Genomic DNA, 18911 nt, shown 5'->3' on the forward strand with positions numbered 1-18911 from the left:
TGTTTTTCGGGATTCTCTTACGATTACTTGCTGTTACAGGGAATAAGAATATAGCTTCGATCCATTTTCTAAAATATTTTAATGCAATTTTATTATTTTATCCAAATTATTTTATTTAAATAGTATATAACAAAAATTAATGTGTCATTTCTTACTTATGACATCACGTATTATGGTCACGGCGACTGCTCAGAAACTTTAAGGACTTTTTATTTTTGTAATTTATGAAAATTTCTTTAAAAACACCTTAAATTTTTCAACTTGTATAAGTTTCCTTCAGCAACAGAATAAACGCCAAAATTATAGTAGAAAAATAACTATTTAATTTAAAATATATATTTAATAGACGGAAGATTCTCTATTCGATTTTTGCTATCAATTTACCATTACATTTCTGTTAACAAATTCTGTTATATTTTTTCTGACAAAATTTATAGACAATTTGTAAAAATTCTGCTCCCTATAAATAGACATAAAGATAGAAGAATATTCATTAATGTTTAAGTTTTTTGTATATTCTTTACGCATAATGTATAAGATATGTGTACATTTAATATATATATTTTAACTATTAATAACCCTTCTTTGTTGATAAGCAGTCTAGCTTAGGTTTTCCAATTCAAAATTAATTTTTTCAACGGTGTTTCATTAAAATTTTGTATTTACTGTATAATATAAAATTAAGTAAAATTATACAGTGTTTTTTAAATTACATTTTTATACATTATTATAAATTTTTTAAAATAATCCTTTCTCTTTCTCCTTCATCTACTGTTATAATTATATCTACGTAAGATTTAAATATTATAAAACTTATAAGGAAGAAATTCATTATACTTTTATTAGAAGGTATATGATAGTGGCATATTAAATGGCTGTTCGAATTGTTTTTAATGTAATCGATACCCTCTGCATTGATATAAATCCATTCGCAGAACACTATTCCTAAATAAAAATCAAAGCTAACATTCCATCTCGTCTTCTCTCTATTATAATATATTAATTCTTATATTAGCTTGAAGAACAAAGAAATTTCGATATATATATTTATATATGTATATTAAAAAATTTTATTTAATTTACAAAAGAAACAATTTGTAAAAGAACAGTGCAAATACCATTATGTCTTACATAATGGTCGCATTCATAGCAGATTCAACAATTTTACAACTGTTTTATGATTTCGCTGAGATAAGATTGTTCCTTTAGATCTAAGAGTATAATCCAATCAGCGAGACGAATCATAAAACGATTGCAAAACTATTCAGTACTGAACGCAGCCATTATGTTCCTACCTCTTTCTCCTATTTCGTTATTAAATAATTTTATTTTTATTTTCTATTCTTCTCTCATTTATGGAGATCCGATTTAACACTCGACGCTCATTTTCAGCATCAAAATAGATTACATGATCAAAATTAATGCTAAATAAAAATTAAATGCATAAAAATAATACCGTGTACTTATATTATGCATACAATTTCGAACCGAGTAATATGTGATGAATTTATTAATCCAGAATTAGAGTGCGTAGGGAGAATATAGCGTTATTTGTGTCATTATATCGTTGTGTGATAGTCTAATGAATAGGTGATAAATAAATTCTAAATAGAACTCAGGTTACATGAATTAGGGAGAAAGAGAAAGAAGAAAAACTTTCTAGGAAGAAATATCGAGATTCTAACCACGTGACCATATTGGCGTTGCTTTTGATTGAGTATCTCTGGGAACAGTTGGGAGTCTCCTCTTAGTGAAGACCAATACGCAGATAGATATCACGTAAAGTGTATTATTTGTGTATGATTTTGTGTTATTTGTGAAAATAATACACGAGCCACAATGTCGTTTAAAATTGATTTAAAAAATTTTTCCGAAGAAATGATTCCAACGTTAACGGCTGAATTAATCGGACATTTTAGTATTGATGGTGATATGCAATATCATGCCGATTTATCGCAACTGAAGTATTATATTCCTCCTTCGGATCCTAACAATGTTGATTTCGATCTCAACAAAAATTTTATACATACCCATTACAGACCTACTTTGTATGTGAAATTGGATAATATATTAAAATGGATTTCTAACAATTTTCATCGACTTGAAAAACCACTATCAGTACAAGAAGAACGTTGGTATGTTGATAAATCATCTTTTAAGAATATTGGATAGTAACTATAAGTTAATAAGTTAAAAATTAAGTATTAAAGTTAAAAAATTGAAACACATTAATTTTAACGTATTAACTTTTTCAAGGTTAAACTTTTTTATTAAATTGCAGTCTGATTTTTAAAGAACCTTGTTTTTTAAATTTTAATTATAAAATTTTTTGATCTTGAACCGCGTATCAATATTTTTTAAATAAGGTTTTAAACATTAAATAATTAGAAAAAGTTCAGTAATCGTAAAAAGTGTAATGTCTTAATCTCCTGGCACTTACTCTTATCCTTGTGTTCTTTAAAAAAAGAAAACAAAATTGTTTCCTTAAAAGTTTGTTTCGTCAATTAAAATTTTATCTTTGTACATTACTTTAAATAACACGTAACACAATTGTGTTATAATAATTGTTAATAATAATTGTTAATACTTACATAATAATCAGTATCTTTATTTAAATTTCTTGTATGTTTAATTTTTTGTGTATATAATTTTTTAATTGACGTTAGATTGACAATTATAGAACCGATGAATATCGTATATTGTATAATAATTGACAAACATGCGAAAAGTAGTGCCCCGGTACATATTATTATTTAAAATACATTAGGGGAATTAAATTAAAAGTTTTGTATATACTGAAGATGGTCACATTAATGACCGAAACGTTTATATTTATGTAATTTTAGTATTATTAAATACACGAGATTTTCGCTACCTTTAACCAGCGTGTGGTATATGCTCCTTCTTCTTATTTTTAATTTTTTAATGATTATTTATTTCATAATTAAAGAAAAAATACATTTTTATATAAAAATGTAACAAAAATATATTTCTTTAATATTTTATATAAACTTTATCTATACAAATAAAATATTAAATTTATTCGATCATTCTTTATTGTTATTATTTTTTGTTTAGAGTAATATAATTTTTAAAAAATTACATTTAATTTAATATAAATAAGGTAAACATGCCAGTGACTGAACATGTATCTAATGGCTATGTCCAGATATTTACATAAAACTTTATTTGTTTATATTATTATCCTTATAATCCTTGTAAGTTTAGCTTTGGTTTATGCAACTTTTAACTTTATATATTGCATAAATATATGTATATACATATATATATATATTTATCATGTTTTAAGTGCAAACATTTTTTGGGATTTTAAACAATACGATAAATCTATTGTATCATCTTTCAAAATTATTTGTAAATAGATTACATGAAATAAATGATTAAGCGCACAAATAGCACTCTTTACGCATCATATAAAAAAAATTATTTTTGCAATTTTTTTATGTTATGAGTATATTTACTGAGTAATCATTTTTGTTCTAATTATAATAGAAATAAATTAATATTAATTAGGTTGGATATTGATTTCATTGCTTCTCGTGGGGCAATAAAAGCAATGTTATCTAGCCCATATAAAATGCGTGACGAATTGATTATTTGCGCCAGTAAATATCGTGGTACAATTTATTTATGTGAATTTTATTCGGATAAAAGAGAATATGATTACGTCAATTTATCACTATCAAGAAGACAAGTACATTCATGGGGATATAAGTTTGAGCAGTATATGGTAGCAGGTATTTTATTTATTATATATGAAAATTTAATTATATATTGCTTTTATATAATACTTCAGGTATATTTAATAAATAAAATGGATTGTGCCTGTTATACAATTAATTAATATATGGATTTTTTCAGATCATCCATCAGGTACACCAGATTTAAAACGATCTCTTAATGAGTGTGAACAATTTTTCTGTATGTTTAAAGCAAACTTTGACAATCATTCGTTATTATACGCGGCAGAAATAGATGGTATTTCTTCGCAACAGCTAATAACAGATACACTTGAAGGCAAAACTTTTGAATTAATTGAGTTGAAAACATATCCACTACCTAATGAAGAAGGAAATATACATGGCAAAATTTCCAGCTTGAGAGTGATGGAATGGTGGAGTCAGAGCTATTTGGTACATTTAAATAAAATTATATGTGGATTAAAAGATAAAAATGTAGTAAGAATGATAAAAGAATATTCAATAAATGATTTGTCAAAGCTTTCAGAGGTAAATAATTTTATTTTGAAATTTGTGCAACAATGGTGATTTAAGAATTTATTATTGTAAAATTATGTATTTATATTGCAGCCGTCTTGTGATATAAACAAGTGTAAAATATTTTGCAAGATATTTCTAGACAATATCAAAAGAATTGTCACTAAAAATTATAATGAATGCATATATAAATTTTGCTGGACACCATTCACTGAAGATGTTGTAAATTATAGTGAAGAAGCTGCTGATAACGAAAAATATTTTTTCTTGCAGTCATGGTTTGTTGATAAAGCAGAGGAATACAAAAAACGTTTTCAGTAAATTATACTGACTAAACTATGAGATTTTTTATTAAAAAAAAAGATACTGATCATATGCAAATATAAATGTAAGAAATATGTTAATGACAATGTTTAAATTTATCTTATACGTATTTTATAGTATATATATATTTTTTTAATCTCTTAATTTCGTGTTTGAATCATAACGTTATACTATATATTAATTACCTAATATATGAGATGCATTCAGTCTTCAGTCTTACTAGAAACGCTTTGAAGCATATTTGATTAAATCAGAAGAAACAATTCCTTGCGAAAGTAAAGCCGTAAGGTAATAAGAAGAAATATGAGTCGAAAAAAGAGTTGTAAAAAGAGAATGACAGAAGCGTAATTAAAGCGTTTTAGATTAGAACAATGAAAAAAGAAACATTAAAATGTAAACGTTTCATGCTTCATTTACATTTCGTTATTCCTTAGAATATTTTGCTATATTTTTGTTATTTTCCCTTTATATGTCCGGTTTATGCTCCGATTTCGATTCCGTATTTTCGTTAAGGATTTTACGAATCGAAGAATACTTCAAAACATTTATATGATATTACGTTGATCGTACTTACAATAATACATAATACATAATCATATATACTAATAGTGACTAATAAATTTTAAAATATAATTTTAAAAGAAAAATATTTTACCTGAAATGATGACATTAGCTCTGAAATAAATGCACAAAGAGATATTTTAATTATAATTTTTAAATAATAAAAAATTATAAACAACATATAGTTACTTATGTGTTTTTTATGTATATTTTTAAAATTCTATTATAATATATCTAACACGATCATAATTTTTCCTTGTATAATAGAATAATCTTGTGTGTGTGAGTAGAGATTTTTCCTCATTATCATTAAAGGAAGTTGTGGGTGTAAAAGTTGAATAATCTCTTTGCTGAAATATATAGATTATCATCCTTGGTTGTATCAGGCCACATATCATATAATACTTTCTTTCATTTGTATTTTATATTTTCTAATAAAATTAATTTTACATGGTTAATATTAGTAATTAGAAAATAAACTCGGAAAGAAAAGGGGTTTTATTATATGAATTAGTAATTAGGTTGTGGTTGCTGGGTCAACAGTAGACCACATCTTTTTATTGTAATCCTTTCTCTTGAATATTTGTCCTCTACAGAAAATCGAGCTGCAAAAACATTTAATATCAAGCATTTTTTAAATTCTATATAATGTATCTGTGCAATAAAAATATATTAATAATTTACCTGGATGTGCAGACATTGTAGGATTTCCATTACGGTCTACTTTCTGTAAAAATTTAATAATTAAAAAAAAAAGAGGAAAAAATATATAAAATTAGCTAAAAAGATTTTGTTACAAAAGAAAAAAAATTGGCATAGAAGAAGTAACAATAATATTCAAAATCAATATTGAAAGATACAAAGGTATATGTAATAATACATATATAATTTTATTGTAAATATATTTAATACCTATTTGTACAATATATTCTACTAAATTATAGATGTGTTTGGAAAGATAGTACAGTTATGTTATTTTATATTCATTTTATTCTTTGTTTTAATGCTTTAAGGATAAGGATAGAATGACACAAAGAGCGCTAATAGCATTTTTTCGAAGGCATTCTATATTGCCATAGAAAGTGATATATTGGATTGTAACAAAAGCTGCGTTCGGCAATGCAAATCCGAGGCGTCGGAGTGCTCTTTTTCTATAGTGCACGTGACATATACTATAATATAAGAGCACTCCGACGCCTCAGATTTGCTATTACCGAACGCAGCTAAAGAAAGTAATGCGTTAATAACACCATTATTATTACTATTTATTAAATAAGAAATTAGTAACATTATGTTTTTTATTTTACTAATAATATAATGGTAAAATGTATGTACATACAATCACATGTTTTTTACGCTACTTTAATTGTTTTTCAATCATTTTTTGAACGCGGATCTCTATTTGTTTCTAGGGAAAATTTTTTACCCCCTAGAGGAAAGGCACATAGAAACAAATTTCAACGTTGGTTACTCTGCGTTGGTCTGCGCACAGCGCGCCGTGATTATACATCTTCCGGTAGAAACTCATGTTTCTCTGTGGCCGTGTGACTCTTTTCCGGTGAAATCCCAAAATGACGGGCTTTAGCGAGAAGGTTTGTATTCAGAGATTTAATATTTTTGACAGTTTAAGTAATTCTTACGCGGTGTATGTACGGGATCGCGGTTACTTAACATGTGGAATAACGCACAAGTTGTTTTATATTCCTCGGAAATTTGCTGTTACTAGAAAAAACTGCTTCGCTAATAAACGTCACGCACGTGGTAGTTCTCCAAGCTAATCGTATATTCTACGCGGAGATCGGAACGCATTATATATTGAACGATATAAATTTCAAACTAGGGATTTGATTTTCTCAATATAATATTTTCGCGCTTCAAACTGCACATTGTATATATTGTGAATATTGTGACTCGCGTATAATACTTCTAGGTAGCATTATAGGTTTGTCCGTATTGCTTGCAGTTTTTGTATTAAGCATCTTCATGTTCCTCCTTTTCAACATTTATCTTGTTTTAAACTCAAAAATATTTGGAGATTTTAGGTAACGCAAATACACTTTATATGTCTGTCCACTTTGCTTGAAATTTTAACAAATTTTTGCATTTAAAATGTAAATGTATATATTCGGATGTTGAAAAGAGATTAAAGATGTCGAGTGCTAAGAATACAAGCAACATGTACAAACATATTGTTGAAGCAAGAATTACTTGTACTACACAATGGTCAATTTTCAATTTCTTTGGAGGTTATTACTGTTTTAGCCAATATTGATAGATGGCCGTGGCCATTTACTTGGACGATTGGCTGCAATTGTTGCCAAAACCATCCTGCAAGGCAACAAAGTTATTGTCGTACGCAGCGAACAACTCAACATTAGTGGTAACTTCTTCAGGTTTGTCAAGCCCTTATTAACTGTCTTGGATATGTTTGGTTTATCCATGATACACTATTTTGTCATTGTTTCACTGAAACAATGATGTATCATGTGCATCATGTGTAAAATAAAACGCAGCCTTTATTTTAAATGTTTGATATATCTAATTAAAACTAAAGTAGTAAAATTAAAGTAATAAAATTTATTCAAAGATAAACAAAAAAGGCTAATCAAAGTCAGTGCAGTAATTACATTGCAATAGTAAATTTGAAATCAATTTGAAGTGTCATACATTTAGTATTTTGACAAATGCATGTCTGAATATTTGTTAAAATATTAAATATGTAAAACTTCCAAGTTAGTTTAAAATTTATTGTTGTAATCTAATATTGACTCCTATTAATGTTCTTTGTTTATTGTTTTATGAATTTTAAGAAGTTCTACTAATTAAATTGATTTATAATATTTATTATGTAATAAGAATTGATAATAACATTTATTATATTGATACTTGTATTGCTATTTTATTTTATCATATAAGAAAATATGGCTTGAGTAATAGTATAATTAATATTATCTAGTATTGTACATATGTAGTAAAGAATAATGATGGTAAGGTAATTTGCGTCTGAAGTTAGTCTGTTTGACTTTTATGATAGAAATTTTAAACTGAATCATGAAATTTTATGTAATCTTGCTATAATGTTGAGACAATATAGATACCAAATATATATTTTTTGTTTTTAGGAACAAGTTGAAGTTTATGTCTTTTCTGCGAAAAAGATGTAATGTAAATCCTGCACGTGGTCCATTCCACTTCCGAGCGCCAAGCAAGATCTTTTGGAAAACAGTTCGCGGTATGTACAGTTGAGATTATATTACTGTTATGTAGAATAAGGATATTGCACATGATTAACAATCATACTTACCTACATTATTTGATGAGATATGAAAAAAATTGCTTTTTATGATGCCAAGATTTCATATACTCTCTTATGACGAAACAAGTGTAAGAAGAGATATTAAAAAGACTCATTTACAGGCATGATCCCACATAAGACACAAAGAGGCAAAGATGCTCTTAGACGATTGAAGGTTTACGAAGGTTGTCCACCACCATACGACCGCAGGAAGCGTGTTGTTGTACCAGGTGCTATGAGAGTGATGTGCCTCAAACCAGGCCGAAAAGTAAGATGTACTATATGTATTTAAATTTATTTAAATTATTTTTTATGCTTGGATTTATTGAAATAAAAATGATGGTATGGTAATTTGCGTCTGAAATTAGTCTGCTTGATTGACTACTATGATGGTTTCTTAAACTGAATTATAAAATTTTACACAAAACAGTTTGTTACAATATTGAAGTAATACAGACACTGACATAATTTCGATTTTCAGTACTGTCATGTGGGTAGATTGTCTCATGAAGTTGGGTGGAAATATAAGGATGTGGTTCGCACGTTGGAGAACAAGAGGCGTGTCAGAGCCATCCTTGAAGTTCAAAAGAGGAATAAACTTAAGGTAATTAACATATCAAAGATTTGATCATATTTTACATTTACCTTCTTAAAGATTTTATTTTATATATGTGTGTGTATATAAATATTTGAGATTTGTTAATTTTCTAAATTTTGTTGTAGAAACTTACCAAGCAAGCTGGTGAAGCAGTTGCCAAAGCAACGGCACCATACACAGCAATTATCAATAATTTTGGATACAATTAACATACGTGTTACAAAAACAAAAAATAAAGTCTCTTAAATATCTTAATCCAGAATATCCTATCACCCGCAAACTTGACATAAAATATTGATATATATATGTATAGAAGTAGGGCTCGGTACGCGATACAACTTTCGACCGATTCGAAAAGGCCTCTCTGGTATAAAAAGAATTGTGAGGAAAACTATTTTATTGATCAAAAATATATAAATTATATAATATTCTTAGAATTAATCTTTCATGCATATTTACAAAATTTAATAGTCTGTTAGCTTTCTTCTAATTTACGGTAAATAAAACTGTGCCACTTCTTTATCTTCTGTTCAATATCTTCTTCATCATGCACTTCATGTTCTTCTTCTTCATCAGAAGACGAAGAAAGTAAACCGTTCGTATATTGTGTACGGTAATTGCCTACATTTTGCGGTGTAGGACTAATACTATGTCCTAGTTTACTAGTCAGGCGTTCCACTGCATGTTTCGCTTGAATTTCCTATAAAGTATTAAGATATTTGAAATCAAAACAATATTTTTAGTTTTACAAAAAATGCTTTCCCTGAAAAGAATAAAAAGATAGAAAATAAAAAATATCAAATACCTGCAATTTTTCAGTTTGTTCCTTCTGTAATTTTAAAGTTTCTTTCAAACTCAGAACCTTAACTGCTCCGTGAACTATAAGAGGTGGTGTAGCTGCTGTGACCTCCCAATTTTTATGCAATTTTCTTTGTTTTTCCCTCATTGGATCATGAACGTTGCTCTTTGTTGTTTTATACGGTTTAAATGACTCCTTTTTCTTTACTTCCTGTATCTTCTCTACTTTATCAACGATATACTTGACATGCTCTATGTCTAAAGGATCTGTTTTAAAAGTTTCAATTTCTGCTATGTCTTTAGGTTTGACGAGGCTTTCTTCAGGTACTACATGTATAATTTTCTTTTTGTGAACACCAGATCCTGTAGGCTGTTAAAAAATACGTACATCAATATAATAAAGCATATATAGATTATATCTTATATTAACTGACAAAGATTATTATCAATATTTTAAGCAAGAGCTGTTAACCTGAGCTAGTATTTTTAATGGATCCTGCTCATCATCACTATCTAAGTCAATGATTTTGGTTGTATTTTCATCATCCTTGTCATTGTATTTTCCTGTCCATTCCAATTTGTTCATTGCCACTTTGCCTTCGGATGCTATGTTAAGCCGCGACAGCACATTAGCCGCTTCTTCCACTTCATTTCTATGTTCAAGTTCCTTCAGTATCTTGTTGTAGAGGCCGATAATTTTCTCTCCTTTGTCGGGAAGCTTTGAGATAAATTTTCTAAAAAAACAATATGATTCAAGATTGTTCAAAACGTTGAGATACAATAGTTTACACCTTACCTACATGTTAGCAAGCATTCTTTTCTGCCTTTCTAAAAGCTCTTCTAATTCAAATCTCTGTTTCTTTTTTAAATCATCGATATAACCTTGGCTGTCTTTCCTCGAAGGGATCACATCGCCAGGTATTTTTAAATTTTTCGGTAACATACTTTTATAAATCTGTTAACAATCGTATATGTACGTCCAAAATTTTATATAAAGTTAAGGAGAAATTGGAGAAAAAATGAAAAGAATTGAAGAAATTGAAATTCAAACAAATTCGCAGCGCAAAGAATCGATGGAATCGATGAATGCTGTAAAATATCTCATAATTAAACGTAAAGACATCATGAGAACGAGAATGTATCAAACTTTCATGCTTAATTTAAACAGCATGGCAATGTCATCGTGAAGATTCACAATTCTCGGAACGATCATTGAAAAGCACTTCAAACGGAATTGAACGGAATATGATCGAGAATACTACATCTCCTTTCAATTAAATGAAACGAAGTAAACGAACGAGCAAGATTGTCACTGCGTCCATGACATAAAATCATGATGCGTCAAGCGCCAGTGCACTTTCTGCACCTAAAATGGATGGATACATAAATTTAGCGTTGAAGAGAAAAGGAAAGATAAACAGTGTAGGTGTAGAGAATATAAATGAATAACAAAAGTCGTATTTTTTATTTTTCGTAGACGCACAGCCAATCGGAAGCGTAGAAAAGCGACGAATATCGCGATGACTGGCGATGACACGATATATCGAGAGCCCCGCTTTCCCACGAATCGATATAAAACGACACATCGCAATTACACTTTGCGCATTCCTCGTTCTTCGTTTTTCTCACTTTGACGCACAATTCAGCGCAATCGTGCAATACTCTCTCGCGTTTTAAGAGTGGAAAGTGTAAGTCAGCGCGGCATAAGGAACAGATGTCTAGAGAATCCCAACCTCAATGGAGAGTGCGAGGTGAACGATGCTTGTGGACGTTCGGCTCGTCTCTTTATTGCCTCTGAGTCCGCGCTAGTTAAGAGTCAGCCGTCCACGTTCGCGGCGGATTCGGCGAAACCCGGATCGCCGAGCGACTTGGCAGAGGGTTCCTATATGCGCGCCGGCGAGAGAGGGACGAGGAGTTATGACCGTGGACCCGATCGGGAGCAGCGAGTTCGCGAGGCGCACCGCCAGTCCTCAGAAACGATGAACTGCAATGGGGGATCGTCCGTGGCTGGCGAGGCATGCAATGCGGGCGCTTCCGTGGACTGCAGACCGATCGTCACCTGTGAGTTCCGTGATCGTCTCCCTCCGTTTCGCCCCTGTTGTCGCGCTGATAACGCGACATTCAGGCACCTTTCTTGACGCCCCCCCATCTGTCCATCTGTCAATTTTCGTGACAGTGTTTTCCGTTTTTTTTTTTTTTTTTTTTTAATCCAACCGAGATGATCGATGTCCGGACAAAATTTGTAGCAGCAATAATGCGTGCCTCTCTTGATTTTTCTTTTTTTAAGGAACATATGTCAACTTCATGTTTTTGTCAGGAAAATACGTTATGTGATTATATTTTATTATTATTATACTATTATTATACTGTTTTAGATAAGTATCCTGAGAAACTTAATTTAGCATTTTGCCGAATTTCCTTAATTCTTGTTCTCAGAGTGTCACATATAACTTTAATTTAAGGCCTGTTCTTTTCACTATACATTCTTGTACGGTTCATCTCTTCTTTTTCTCTTTATATTGAAGAAAAAAGAAAAGATGCAAAAAAAGTTCAAACTGGACTTTGCAACAGTTTCTTATAATACAAATGAGTAATCTAATGCATGTAGAGAGGATGTTATTTTGACCTATGCAAATGTGTGCTGCTTTACTTTTGAAGCAGCTGATATACAATTGGAATATAATAATTTTTTTGTGTGATGATACAGGTGCTGGGGATGAGAATTTGTTTTCTTCATTAAAGAAAAATTTACTTGAATCAATACCTACGGATACTGTGGAATGGCGTAGGTCATTCCACAGACCAGTAAAGCAAGTTAAACTCGGGGCTACTTTTGTTTCATTTTGTAGAGATATTTTGCCTACTGACAAAGATTGGCATCTGATAAAGCAACCAATCTTCCATATTTATTGGACAGAATGTCCTGTAAGTCCATTTGAATTAATTTCTCATTACATATAACATATAGAATGATATTTCTTTCATTTTTTTAAAATTATATTAAAAATATATTAAAAACTGTATTTTAGATTTATTAAAATATATAATATTAAATTATATAAACAAAATGTTATTATTATTGTCATACCAGAAGTATCTGTATATTACAATATTTAATATTCATGCTCCTGATAATTTAACAAATAAATCTCATATTACATATTTTTATAGGATGTTGATACTTATAAGACTAGTGTCAGAGATGATATTGATGCCTGGTTAAAAATATTGAATTTATATCATATTCAAGATTGGATGATTGTATTGGTAGAAACATATGATGTAAAGAAGGCCAATAAATTATTGCCTAGGACTACTGTCTTAGATAAAATACGAAGTGACTTTGCTGCCAAAAATGGCGACAGGTAATACAATATGATTTTTTATATTTAATCTTGTAATTAATATAGAAATGTACTTATATCTATAATTTGTTTGACAGATGCTTTGCTGTAATTAATCCAATTAAATCTGAATCTCGTTCTGCTGAATCGTGGAGAGGCTTGATAACTCGCATTCGTCATTTGATGTTGACTGCGTATGACAGAACCCTGTCACGTTTTGAAGATATTATACGTGAGCAGAGAGAAAGGCGGAACAATCCTAGTTGGAATTTTTGCCATTATTTTCTTTTACAGGTAATATAACACTTGCTACAAATTCTCTACTGAATTATTTCATAAAGTTAAATGATAAATGAAATATGGACTCTCAAAATGGATTATTATAATGAATGAATCTAATAATCTAATGTTTTTTTAATTTATAATATTTTGTAATACATTTTCAGTTTTCCAATCTCTTATAAAAGAGAATATATTTGATTAGTAACTCATATATTTGAGATAAGATTTGAGATTAAACTCAAGACTGATTGACGAGTTGACTGCTCTCATGGAGCGACGCGTTATTTTTCGAATTTTTTAATATTAATTAAAAAGAATTTATCTTTCTTATTATCCAAATAAATTGGCATTTTAGGAAGAATTGGCATTTGCATTGCAAATGCTGGGTTTGTACGATGAGGCATTGGTGCAGTATGATGAACTAGACGCTCTCTTTACACAGTTTGTGCTCAATTCTAATGTAGGAGGTATTGTGATTTTTTTTTAATATTTAGTTTGTATTAAAGATGTACATTATGAAATAAGAACAGATATTGAGATGCAAAGTGAAAACCTGAATGTAGATAAACTGTTTATAGATACTCCAGGATGGTTAGGTTTGTTTCAAACACCTTTGAACAACTGGGAAGGTGTTAATTTAAATAACGGTACAAACCATCGTCTGAGGTTTCTTTTAGCTGAATGTAGGGCATCTTTATTAGATCTTAGGAGTTATTTGTTTAGTAGACAATGTGCCATGCTACTCTTGCTTAATAAACCTTGGGAGGTTTGTATAAATTCAACAATTATTTATTATTGATGGCTTTATATAATTACCATATTTTAAAATTGATACTGAATATTCTTGACAGGTTGCACAAAGATGCTTATCGTTTGTTCATAATACATTAAGCGAACTAAGAATCTTAGAAGTACAGAAACCTGAGGGCTCTACAGAATGTTGGTCATTCCTCTGTGCGTTAGAGGTCTTACAAGCATGTCAATTGTCCACCAACAATATCGATAACAATCAACAATTGGACTTGTGTTCTTTACATACAGCTAGCTTGTGGGCACTTGCAAGAGACAAGGTAAATAATTTGATATATTAAATTTGATATTATTTTATTTCTTTTTTATTTACTAATAATTAAATGACATAATCCTTCCCTTGGATTATTTCCGTTACATGTTTTTTATATGTTGCATTATATGTATTTTTTTTAGTTAGGAAGCTTAGGAAAATTGTGCGGCCTAATGCCAGGAAATGAACCAACTAGTGAACAGTTGCATACAGTTGTGTATCTTATAGCAGGTATAGGAGATTCCGAGCCACAGGTAGAAAGAAAGTTAACTCCTACAGACAAATTAAAAGAGGCACTTTCATCCAAAGAAGCATTCAAGAAACAGTATTTGGAGCATGCAGAATTAGCCATGGGTACATACAAACATGTCGGTCGTATTCGATCAGCCAGATTAATTGGTAAAGAATTGGCACGATTCTATAGCGAGCTGGGAGAAAATCAGAAAGCAGTCGCATTTTTATCTGATGCTTTGAAAACTTATATGGACGAAGGGTGGCATCACTTGGCAGTGCAAACACAGTTAGAGCTAGCCGAATGTTACAAACGGATGGACGACGTCGAGAAATATACTAAAGTGTGTGCAGCAGTAGCTAGCGCAAGCCTTTTGCATATAACTGTACGCAACACATATTTGGAAGAAATGTTAGGATATATGAAAATGATCTCTTCACCTCAACCGTTACTCGCGGAACTCGGATGTGCTTTTACAATACTCAGTATGGAAGCTAAAGTAATGGATAAGATAGTTCAAGACTGTGTAGTTAACGTTGAAATCAGTGTACAGAGTTTGTTTCCTCGGGAAGTAAGATGCACTAGCGCTGCTATTTCTGTAGAGGAAATACAAAAGCCATCTATACTTAATAAGAAAAAAGGATTAAAATCATCTATTGATCCTCCAATTCAATTGTAAGTATTAATGGATAAAATTATAAATATTTTTAGTTACTTATTAATATATAGTATAGAGAAAGAAATTCTTAAAAACTGTAAAGAATAATATATTTACAGTAGTGCTTATTTCATTTTTTTATATTTCCTATTTTTTATAAGTTAAATTTTTGTTCTACTTTGTTTTATTGCAGGTTATCAAAGTGCACATTAGAAGATATGAAACTACTTGATCTCAGTTTATTACGTTTGCAAGTATATTCGTATTTGGATTGGAAAGAAGATAGAACTCTTGGTTCTGCTAGTGTTATAAGTAAAAATATGAAGCCGCTCGTGAGACGTTCAGATAGCGCAAAACATAGAAAACCTTCAATTAATATAAAGGGTGATTTTAGCAAAGCACTTTCCTGTGATGAATTCGTTATGAAACCTGGTGTAAATACATTTGTTTTAACAAGACGAGTGAATCAACCGGGTTTATACAAAGTTAGCCAGTTATCATTGGTAATAGAAGAAAAATTAGAATTTTTATCATCTCTACTAAATCCACGATTATGCTACGAAGTAGCAAAGACGCAGCCAATGATATCCGTAAATTGTGGTAGAGATTTATTGGCGGGTCTTACTCAAGATATTGAATTGGTTATATCGAGCGGAAGTACAAAAATAACCGAAGAAATGAAATTAAAATTACGCACATCACGAGGATTGACAGTACAGTCACAAAGTGTTGAGAAAGTTATGGTAAAGGAGTTAGAGATACCACTGCCAACATGCGAACCATTTCAAACCATAAAAATACAGTTACAGATTTTAGCTGAACTACCACCAAAGAAGGATGCTTCATCTATGGAACATAAAGTACAATAATTAAAATATGTAATTTATATTATTTTCTTTTATGCAATAAATATTATAACTTAACATTTTTTCCAGTTGAATATACAATGTCCATGGGGTTTGGAAGAAAGTATACCTTTGCATTTTGGTCCACCATTGATGTCAAGTATGAAACTTCATACAGCAAAACAAAGAAAATTCATTCAAATAATCGTAACTGGCTTGACAAGTCAACTGCTACAATTAACTGAGCCTGAATTAATGACAATTTCGTCAATAGACGTTAACTTTAAAACTTTAAATCCTGTCGCGGGTCAGAAATTAGTTATAGGTAATGGAATGAACGTTTCCTTTATGTGGGAACTTGAAATTGGGAAAGATGAGAAATCCACGATACCAATAAAGACTGACTTTCGTGTAAAATATATATCAGTTAATGATACTGAAGAATTAAATGATACGCATGTTGATGATGATCCACTACATATACATAATCTAGAAAGAATTGAGAAAGCATGTAGTGTTTACAGATGCAACTTTGATATTACAGATTATGTGGTAAGAAAAACTATTTATAGTTAATTGATATGTTAAATATATACAATTATATACCTTCTTCAAAATATTTTATTTATCTTAAATAAGAAGTCATGGATTAATGGTAATCTGTAATAATGTGGTATCTATTACTTGTACAAACTTAACGCTGTGCGTTCTTATTATATATTAGGAATATGTAATTTATTTTTGTACCGATACTTTCCAGACTTTATTCACAGTATCCTCGAAAGTCGAAACAAGTGGTGGAGAGTTTTGTCGTGCAGGTAGTATGTGCCACTTGTGTCTTACGGTGATACGCATGCCTAGTCTTAGTTCAAATCCTCCACCACAGTTAATGTACGAGGTTTTGGCGGACCAAACTATGTGGGCGGTATGTGGTCGAACAGCAGGCATTGTATCATTAGAAATAGTAGAGAAACAAAGTGTTACATTAGATGTAATGCCTCTGACAAGTGGTTATTTGCCTCTCCCTGTTGTTAGATTATCTCGGTATATACCTGCAACAGAATCGAAAAATGGTAAGTTTAAATATTTTGCATAATATATGCCTAAATATCACTTACATTATTTAATTTTAATAAATTTATCTAATTTTTATCGAAAATTATTATTATAATTTTAAAGAAAAAGATATTACGTTTACCTCTAAGTTGTATGAATTTCTGTAATTGTTTTATTTGTTTCCATTTTAAGATATCGTCCGTAATAAAAATGATTTAGGATCTGGCCCTCGATTAGAACCATTTAGTCCGGGACAAGTATATAATGCCAGTAAAGCACAACAGGTGCATGTTCTGCCAGCAGCTCCATCAGAATCGAATTAAAGATGTATAAATTGTTGTTAAAGATGTACATGTTCTTTGATTTTGTGTGTAATGAGTCATCTTTATTTAAGAAGAGTTTTAGAAGTAACTGCAAGTTGTTTTTTGTATCAAAGTGAATATATGGTATAATTATGTAAATACCTCATTTTAAATTCATATAGTAAATAAGACTCTTATCATATAAATTAATATTTTTAAATAACCAATTCGGCGCGTTAAATACAATAGTTTAATATTTATTTATTTCTATAAAATTTACAGTTCAATTCTCTATTACCAAAGCCACTCATCTTTAAAAAAAATGTGAACTTTTTGTTTAATAATTATGACAATGTCATAAAATGCCATAAAATGTCCTTATTTAAACATTATGAAGATTCTAAAACTTCTAGCTAAGTATACGAGTATACTCGAATTTTGTATCAAAACATTGTATTTAATATATATAATTATTACATTTTATAATTAAATTACACTTTATCAGAAAATAATTATATAATTGCAATAATATGAGGTATCTAGGATATATTAAAACAAAAATATAGAAAAAATTCTTGACAATTCTCAGTGATTCAGTTATAGTATTGAGAAAGCTTGCTATCTACGTTCTAAATTATGTATATTTTTGTCATTTTACATTATGCATACAATTTTCTTTTATTTTCTATTTTTTTCTTTATTCCACATTTATTTACAATTTATAAATCTTGTTTGCTCTGCTATTATTTTTTGTTTAAATATTTTAGTACCATCTTAATATCTTAAGAAAGATGGTAATATAAGAATTTTTCTTATATAAAATTCATGTAAAATTTGTACAAATACTTGTTAGCAATATACTCATAAGCTTGTGAATAAATGTTACATATTTTTACTATGTTAAACTGTAACATATAGTAAATGCTTATGGACATAAATTTGATACGTAAACTAGGAGTTTATTTAATGCTATGTAAAAATATATTGTGTTCGTTTAATAATACTTACAGTTTAATTAAAAAATATATCTATGGAGAAAAATAATTTACATCACATTTGCTAGTGTTTGTTCAGCAAAATTGGATATTGCTAGATACATTTTTCTTGTATTGCCATGTTCTCTAGAATATTATTGATTTTCTATTTATAATTTTTTAATTTTATAAACGTAAGATATGTATATATATATAATCACAAAATACTCTTGATTATAATCATTAAGTTGCAGATATTTTAAAATTTATACAAAATTATGTTTATTTATCAATTTTTGTGAAAAGTATTTCTATTAATTAACGTAATACATTTATACTGT

At 29.5% G+C, this 18911-nt stretch overlaps 5 protein-coding genes across 5 annotated transcripts; 3 read left to right on the forward strand and 2 right to left on the reverse strand.

Moving 5' to 3' along the window:
* The first annotated feature begins 1839 nt into the window (after nt 1–1839).
* Nucleotides 1840–4559, forward strand: LOC108775013 (decapping and exoribonuclease protein-like). The gene is made up of 4 exons (XM_018541282.1): nt 1840–2135; nt 3535–3758; nt 3883–4274; nt 4353–4559. The coding sequence occupies exons 1-4, from the start codon at nt 1840–1842 to the stop codon at nt 4557–4559; spliced, it is 1119 nt and encodes a 372-aa protein (XP_018396784.1).
* A 1074-nt stretch (nt 4560–5633) lies between these two features.
* LOC108775014 (H/ACA ribonucleoprotein complex subunit 3) lies at nt 5634–6651 on the reverse strand. The gene is made up of 3 exons (XM_018541283.1): nt 6595–6651; nt 5808–5850; nt 5634–5728 (listed from the first exon to the last, which is right to left on the reverse strand). Exons 1-3 carry the CDS (start codon nt 6649–6651, stop codon nt 5634–5636), a joined length of 195 nt encoding a protein of 64 aa, XP_018396785.1.
* On the forward strand, nt 6638–9271 carry RpL13A (ribosomal protein L13A). Its single transcript, XM_018541291.1, has 6 exons — nt 6638–6715; nt 7386–7516; nt 8246–8355; nt 8541–8686; nt 8900–9022; nt 9142–9271. The coding sequence occupies exons 1-6, from the start codon at nt 6695–6697 to the stop codon at nt 9223–9225; spliced, it is 615 nt and encodes a 204-aa protein (XP_018396793.1). The 5' UTR covers nt 6638–6694; the 3' UTR covers nt 9226–9271.
* A 172-nt stretch (nt 9272–9443) lies between these two features.
* Nucleotides 9444–10789, reverse strand: Polr2M (RNA polymerase II subunit M). Its single transcript, XM_018541290.1, has 4 exons — nt 10615–10789; nt 10287–10548; nt 9822–10184; nt 9444–9716 (listed from the first exon to the last, which is right to left on the reverse strand). The coding sequence occupies exons 1-4, from the start codon at nt 10755–10757 to the stop codon at nt 9492–9494; spliced, it is 993 nt and encodes a 330-aa protein (XP_018396792.1). The 5' UTR covers nt 10758–10789; the 3' UTR covers nt 9444–9491.
* Nucleotides 10790–11524: 735 nt separating this feature from the next.
* SIDL (SIDL trafficking protein particle complex subunit 10) lies at nt 11525–17617 on the forward strand. The gene is made up of 12 exons (XM_018541318.1): nt 11525–11875; nt 12522–12739; nt 12986–13179; nt 13257–13452; nt 13796–13907; nt 14019–14206; nt 14292–14510; nt 14647–15410; nt 15587–16253; nt 16329–16790; nt 16999–17311; nt 17487–17617. The coding sequence occupies exons 1-12, from the start codon at nt 11701–11703 to the stop codon at nt 17615–17617; spliced, it is 3639 nt and encodes a 1212-aa protein (XP_018396820.1). The 5' UTR covers nt 11525–11700.
* The last annotated feature ends 1294 nt before the right edge of the window (nt 17618–18911 follow it).

The sequence above is a fragment of the Cyphomyrmex costatus genome, unplaced genomic scaffold (assembly GCF_001594065.2).
Source record: "Cyphomyrmex costatus isolate MS0001 unplaced genomic scaffold, Ccosl1.0 scaffold281, whole genome shotgun sequence".
NCBI classification, from domain to species: domain Eukaryota; kingdom Metazoa; phylum Arthropoda; class Insecta; order Hymenoptera; family Formicidae; genus Cyphomyrmex; species Cyphomyrmex costatus.

Coding starts and splice junctions, on each gene's coding strand:
- SIDL (XM_018541318.1), top strand. CDS start 11,701: ATGCGCGCCGGCGAGAGAGGGACGAGGAGTTATGACCGTGGACCCGAT. Junction 13,453..13,795: donor GCCATTATTTTCTTTTACAG/GTAATATAACAC, acceptor TTGGCATTTTAG/GAAGAATTGGCATTTGCATT. Junction 13,908..14,018: donor GCTCAATTCTAATGTAGGAG/GTATTGTGATTT, acceptor AACTGTTTATAG/ATACTCCAGGATGGTTAGGT.
- LOC108775013 (XM_018541282.1), top strand. CDS start 1,840: ATGTCGTTTAAAATTGATTTAAAAAATTTTTCCGAAGAAATGATTCCA. Junction 3,759..3,882: donor TGAGCAGTATATGGTAGCAG/GTATTTTATTTA, acceptor GGATTTTTTCAG/ATCATCCATCAGGTACACCA. Junction 4,275..4,352: donor ATAATTTTATTTTGAAATTT/GTGCAACAATGG, acceptor GATATAAACAAG/TGTAAAATATTTTGCAAGAT.
- LOC108775014 (XM_018541283.1), bottom strand. CDS start 6,651: ATGAGTTTCTACCGGAAGATGTATAATCACGGCGCGCTGTGCGCAGAC. Junction 5,851..6,594: donor TGTGCGCAGACCAACGCAGA/GTAACCAACGTT, acceptor AAATTTTTACAG/AAAGTAGACCGTAATGGAAA. Junction 5,729..5,807: donor TACAATGTCTGCACATCCAG/GTAAATTATTAA, acceptor ATGTTTTTGCAG/CTCGATTTTCTGTAGAGGAC.
- RpL13A (XM_018541291.1), top strand. CDS start 6,695: ATGACGGGCTTTAGCGAGAAG. Junction 7,517..8,245: donor ATTAGTGGTAACTTCTTCAG/GTTTGTCAAGCC, acceptor TTTTGTTTTTAG/GAACAAGTTGAAGTTTATGT. Junction 8,687..8,899: donor GCCTCAAACCAGGCCGAAAA/GTAAGATGTACT, acceptor TTCGATTTTCAG/TACTGTCATGTGGGTAGATT.
- Polr2M (XM_018541290.1), bottom strand. CDS start 10,757: ATGTTACCGAAAAATTTAAAAATACCTGGCGATGTGATCCCTTCGAGG. Junction 10,549..10,614: donor AAAAGAATGCTTGCTAACAT/GTAGGTAAGGTG, acceptor TTGTTTTTTTAG/AAAATTTATCTCAAAGCTTC. Junction 9,717..9,821: donor AACAAACTGAAAAATTGCAG/GTATTTGATATT, acceptor AATACTTTATAG/GAAATTCAAGCGAAACATGC.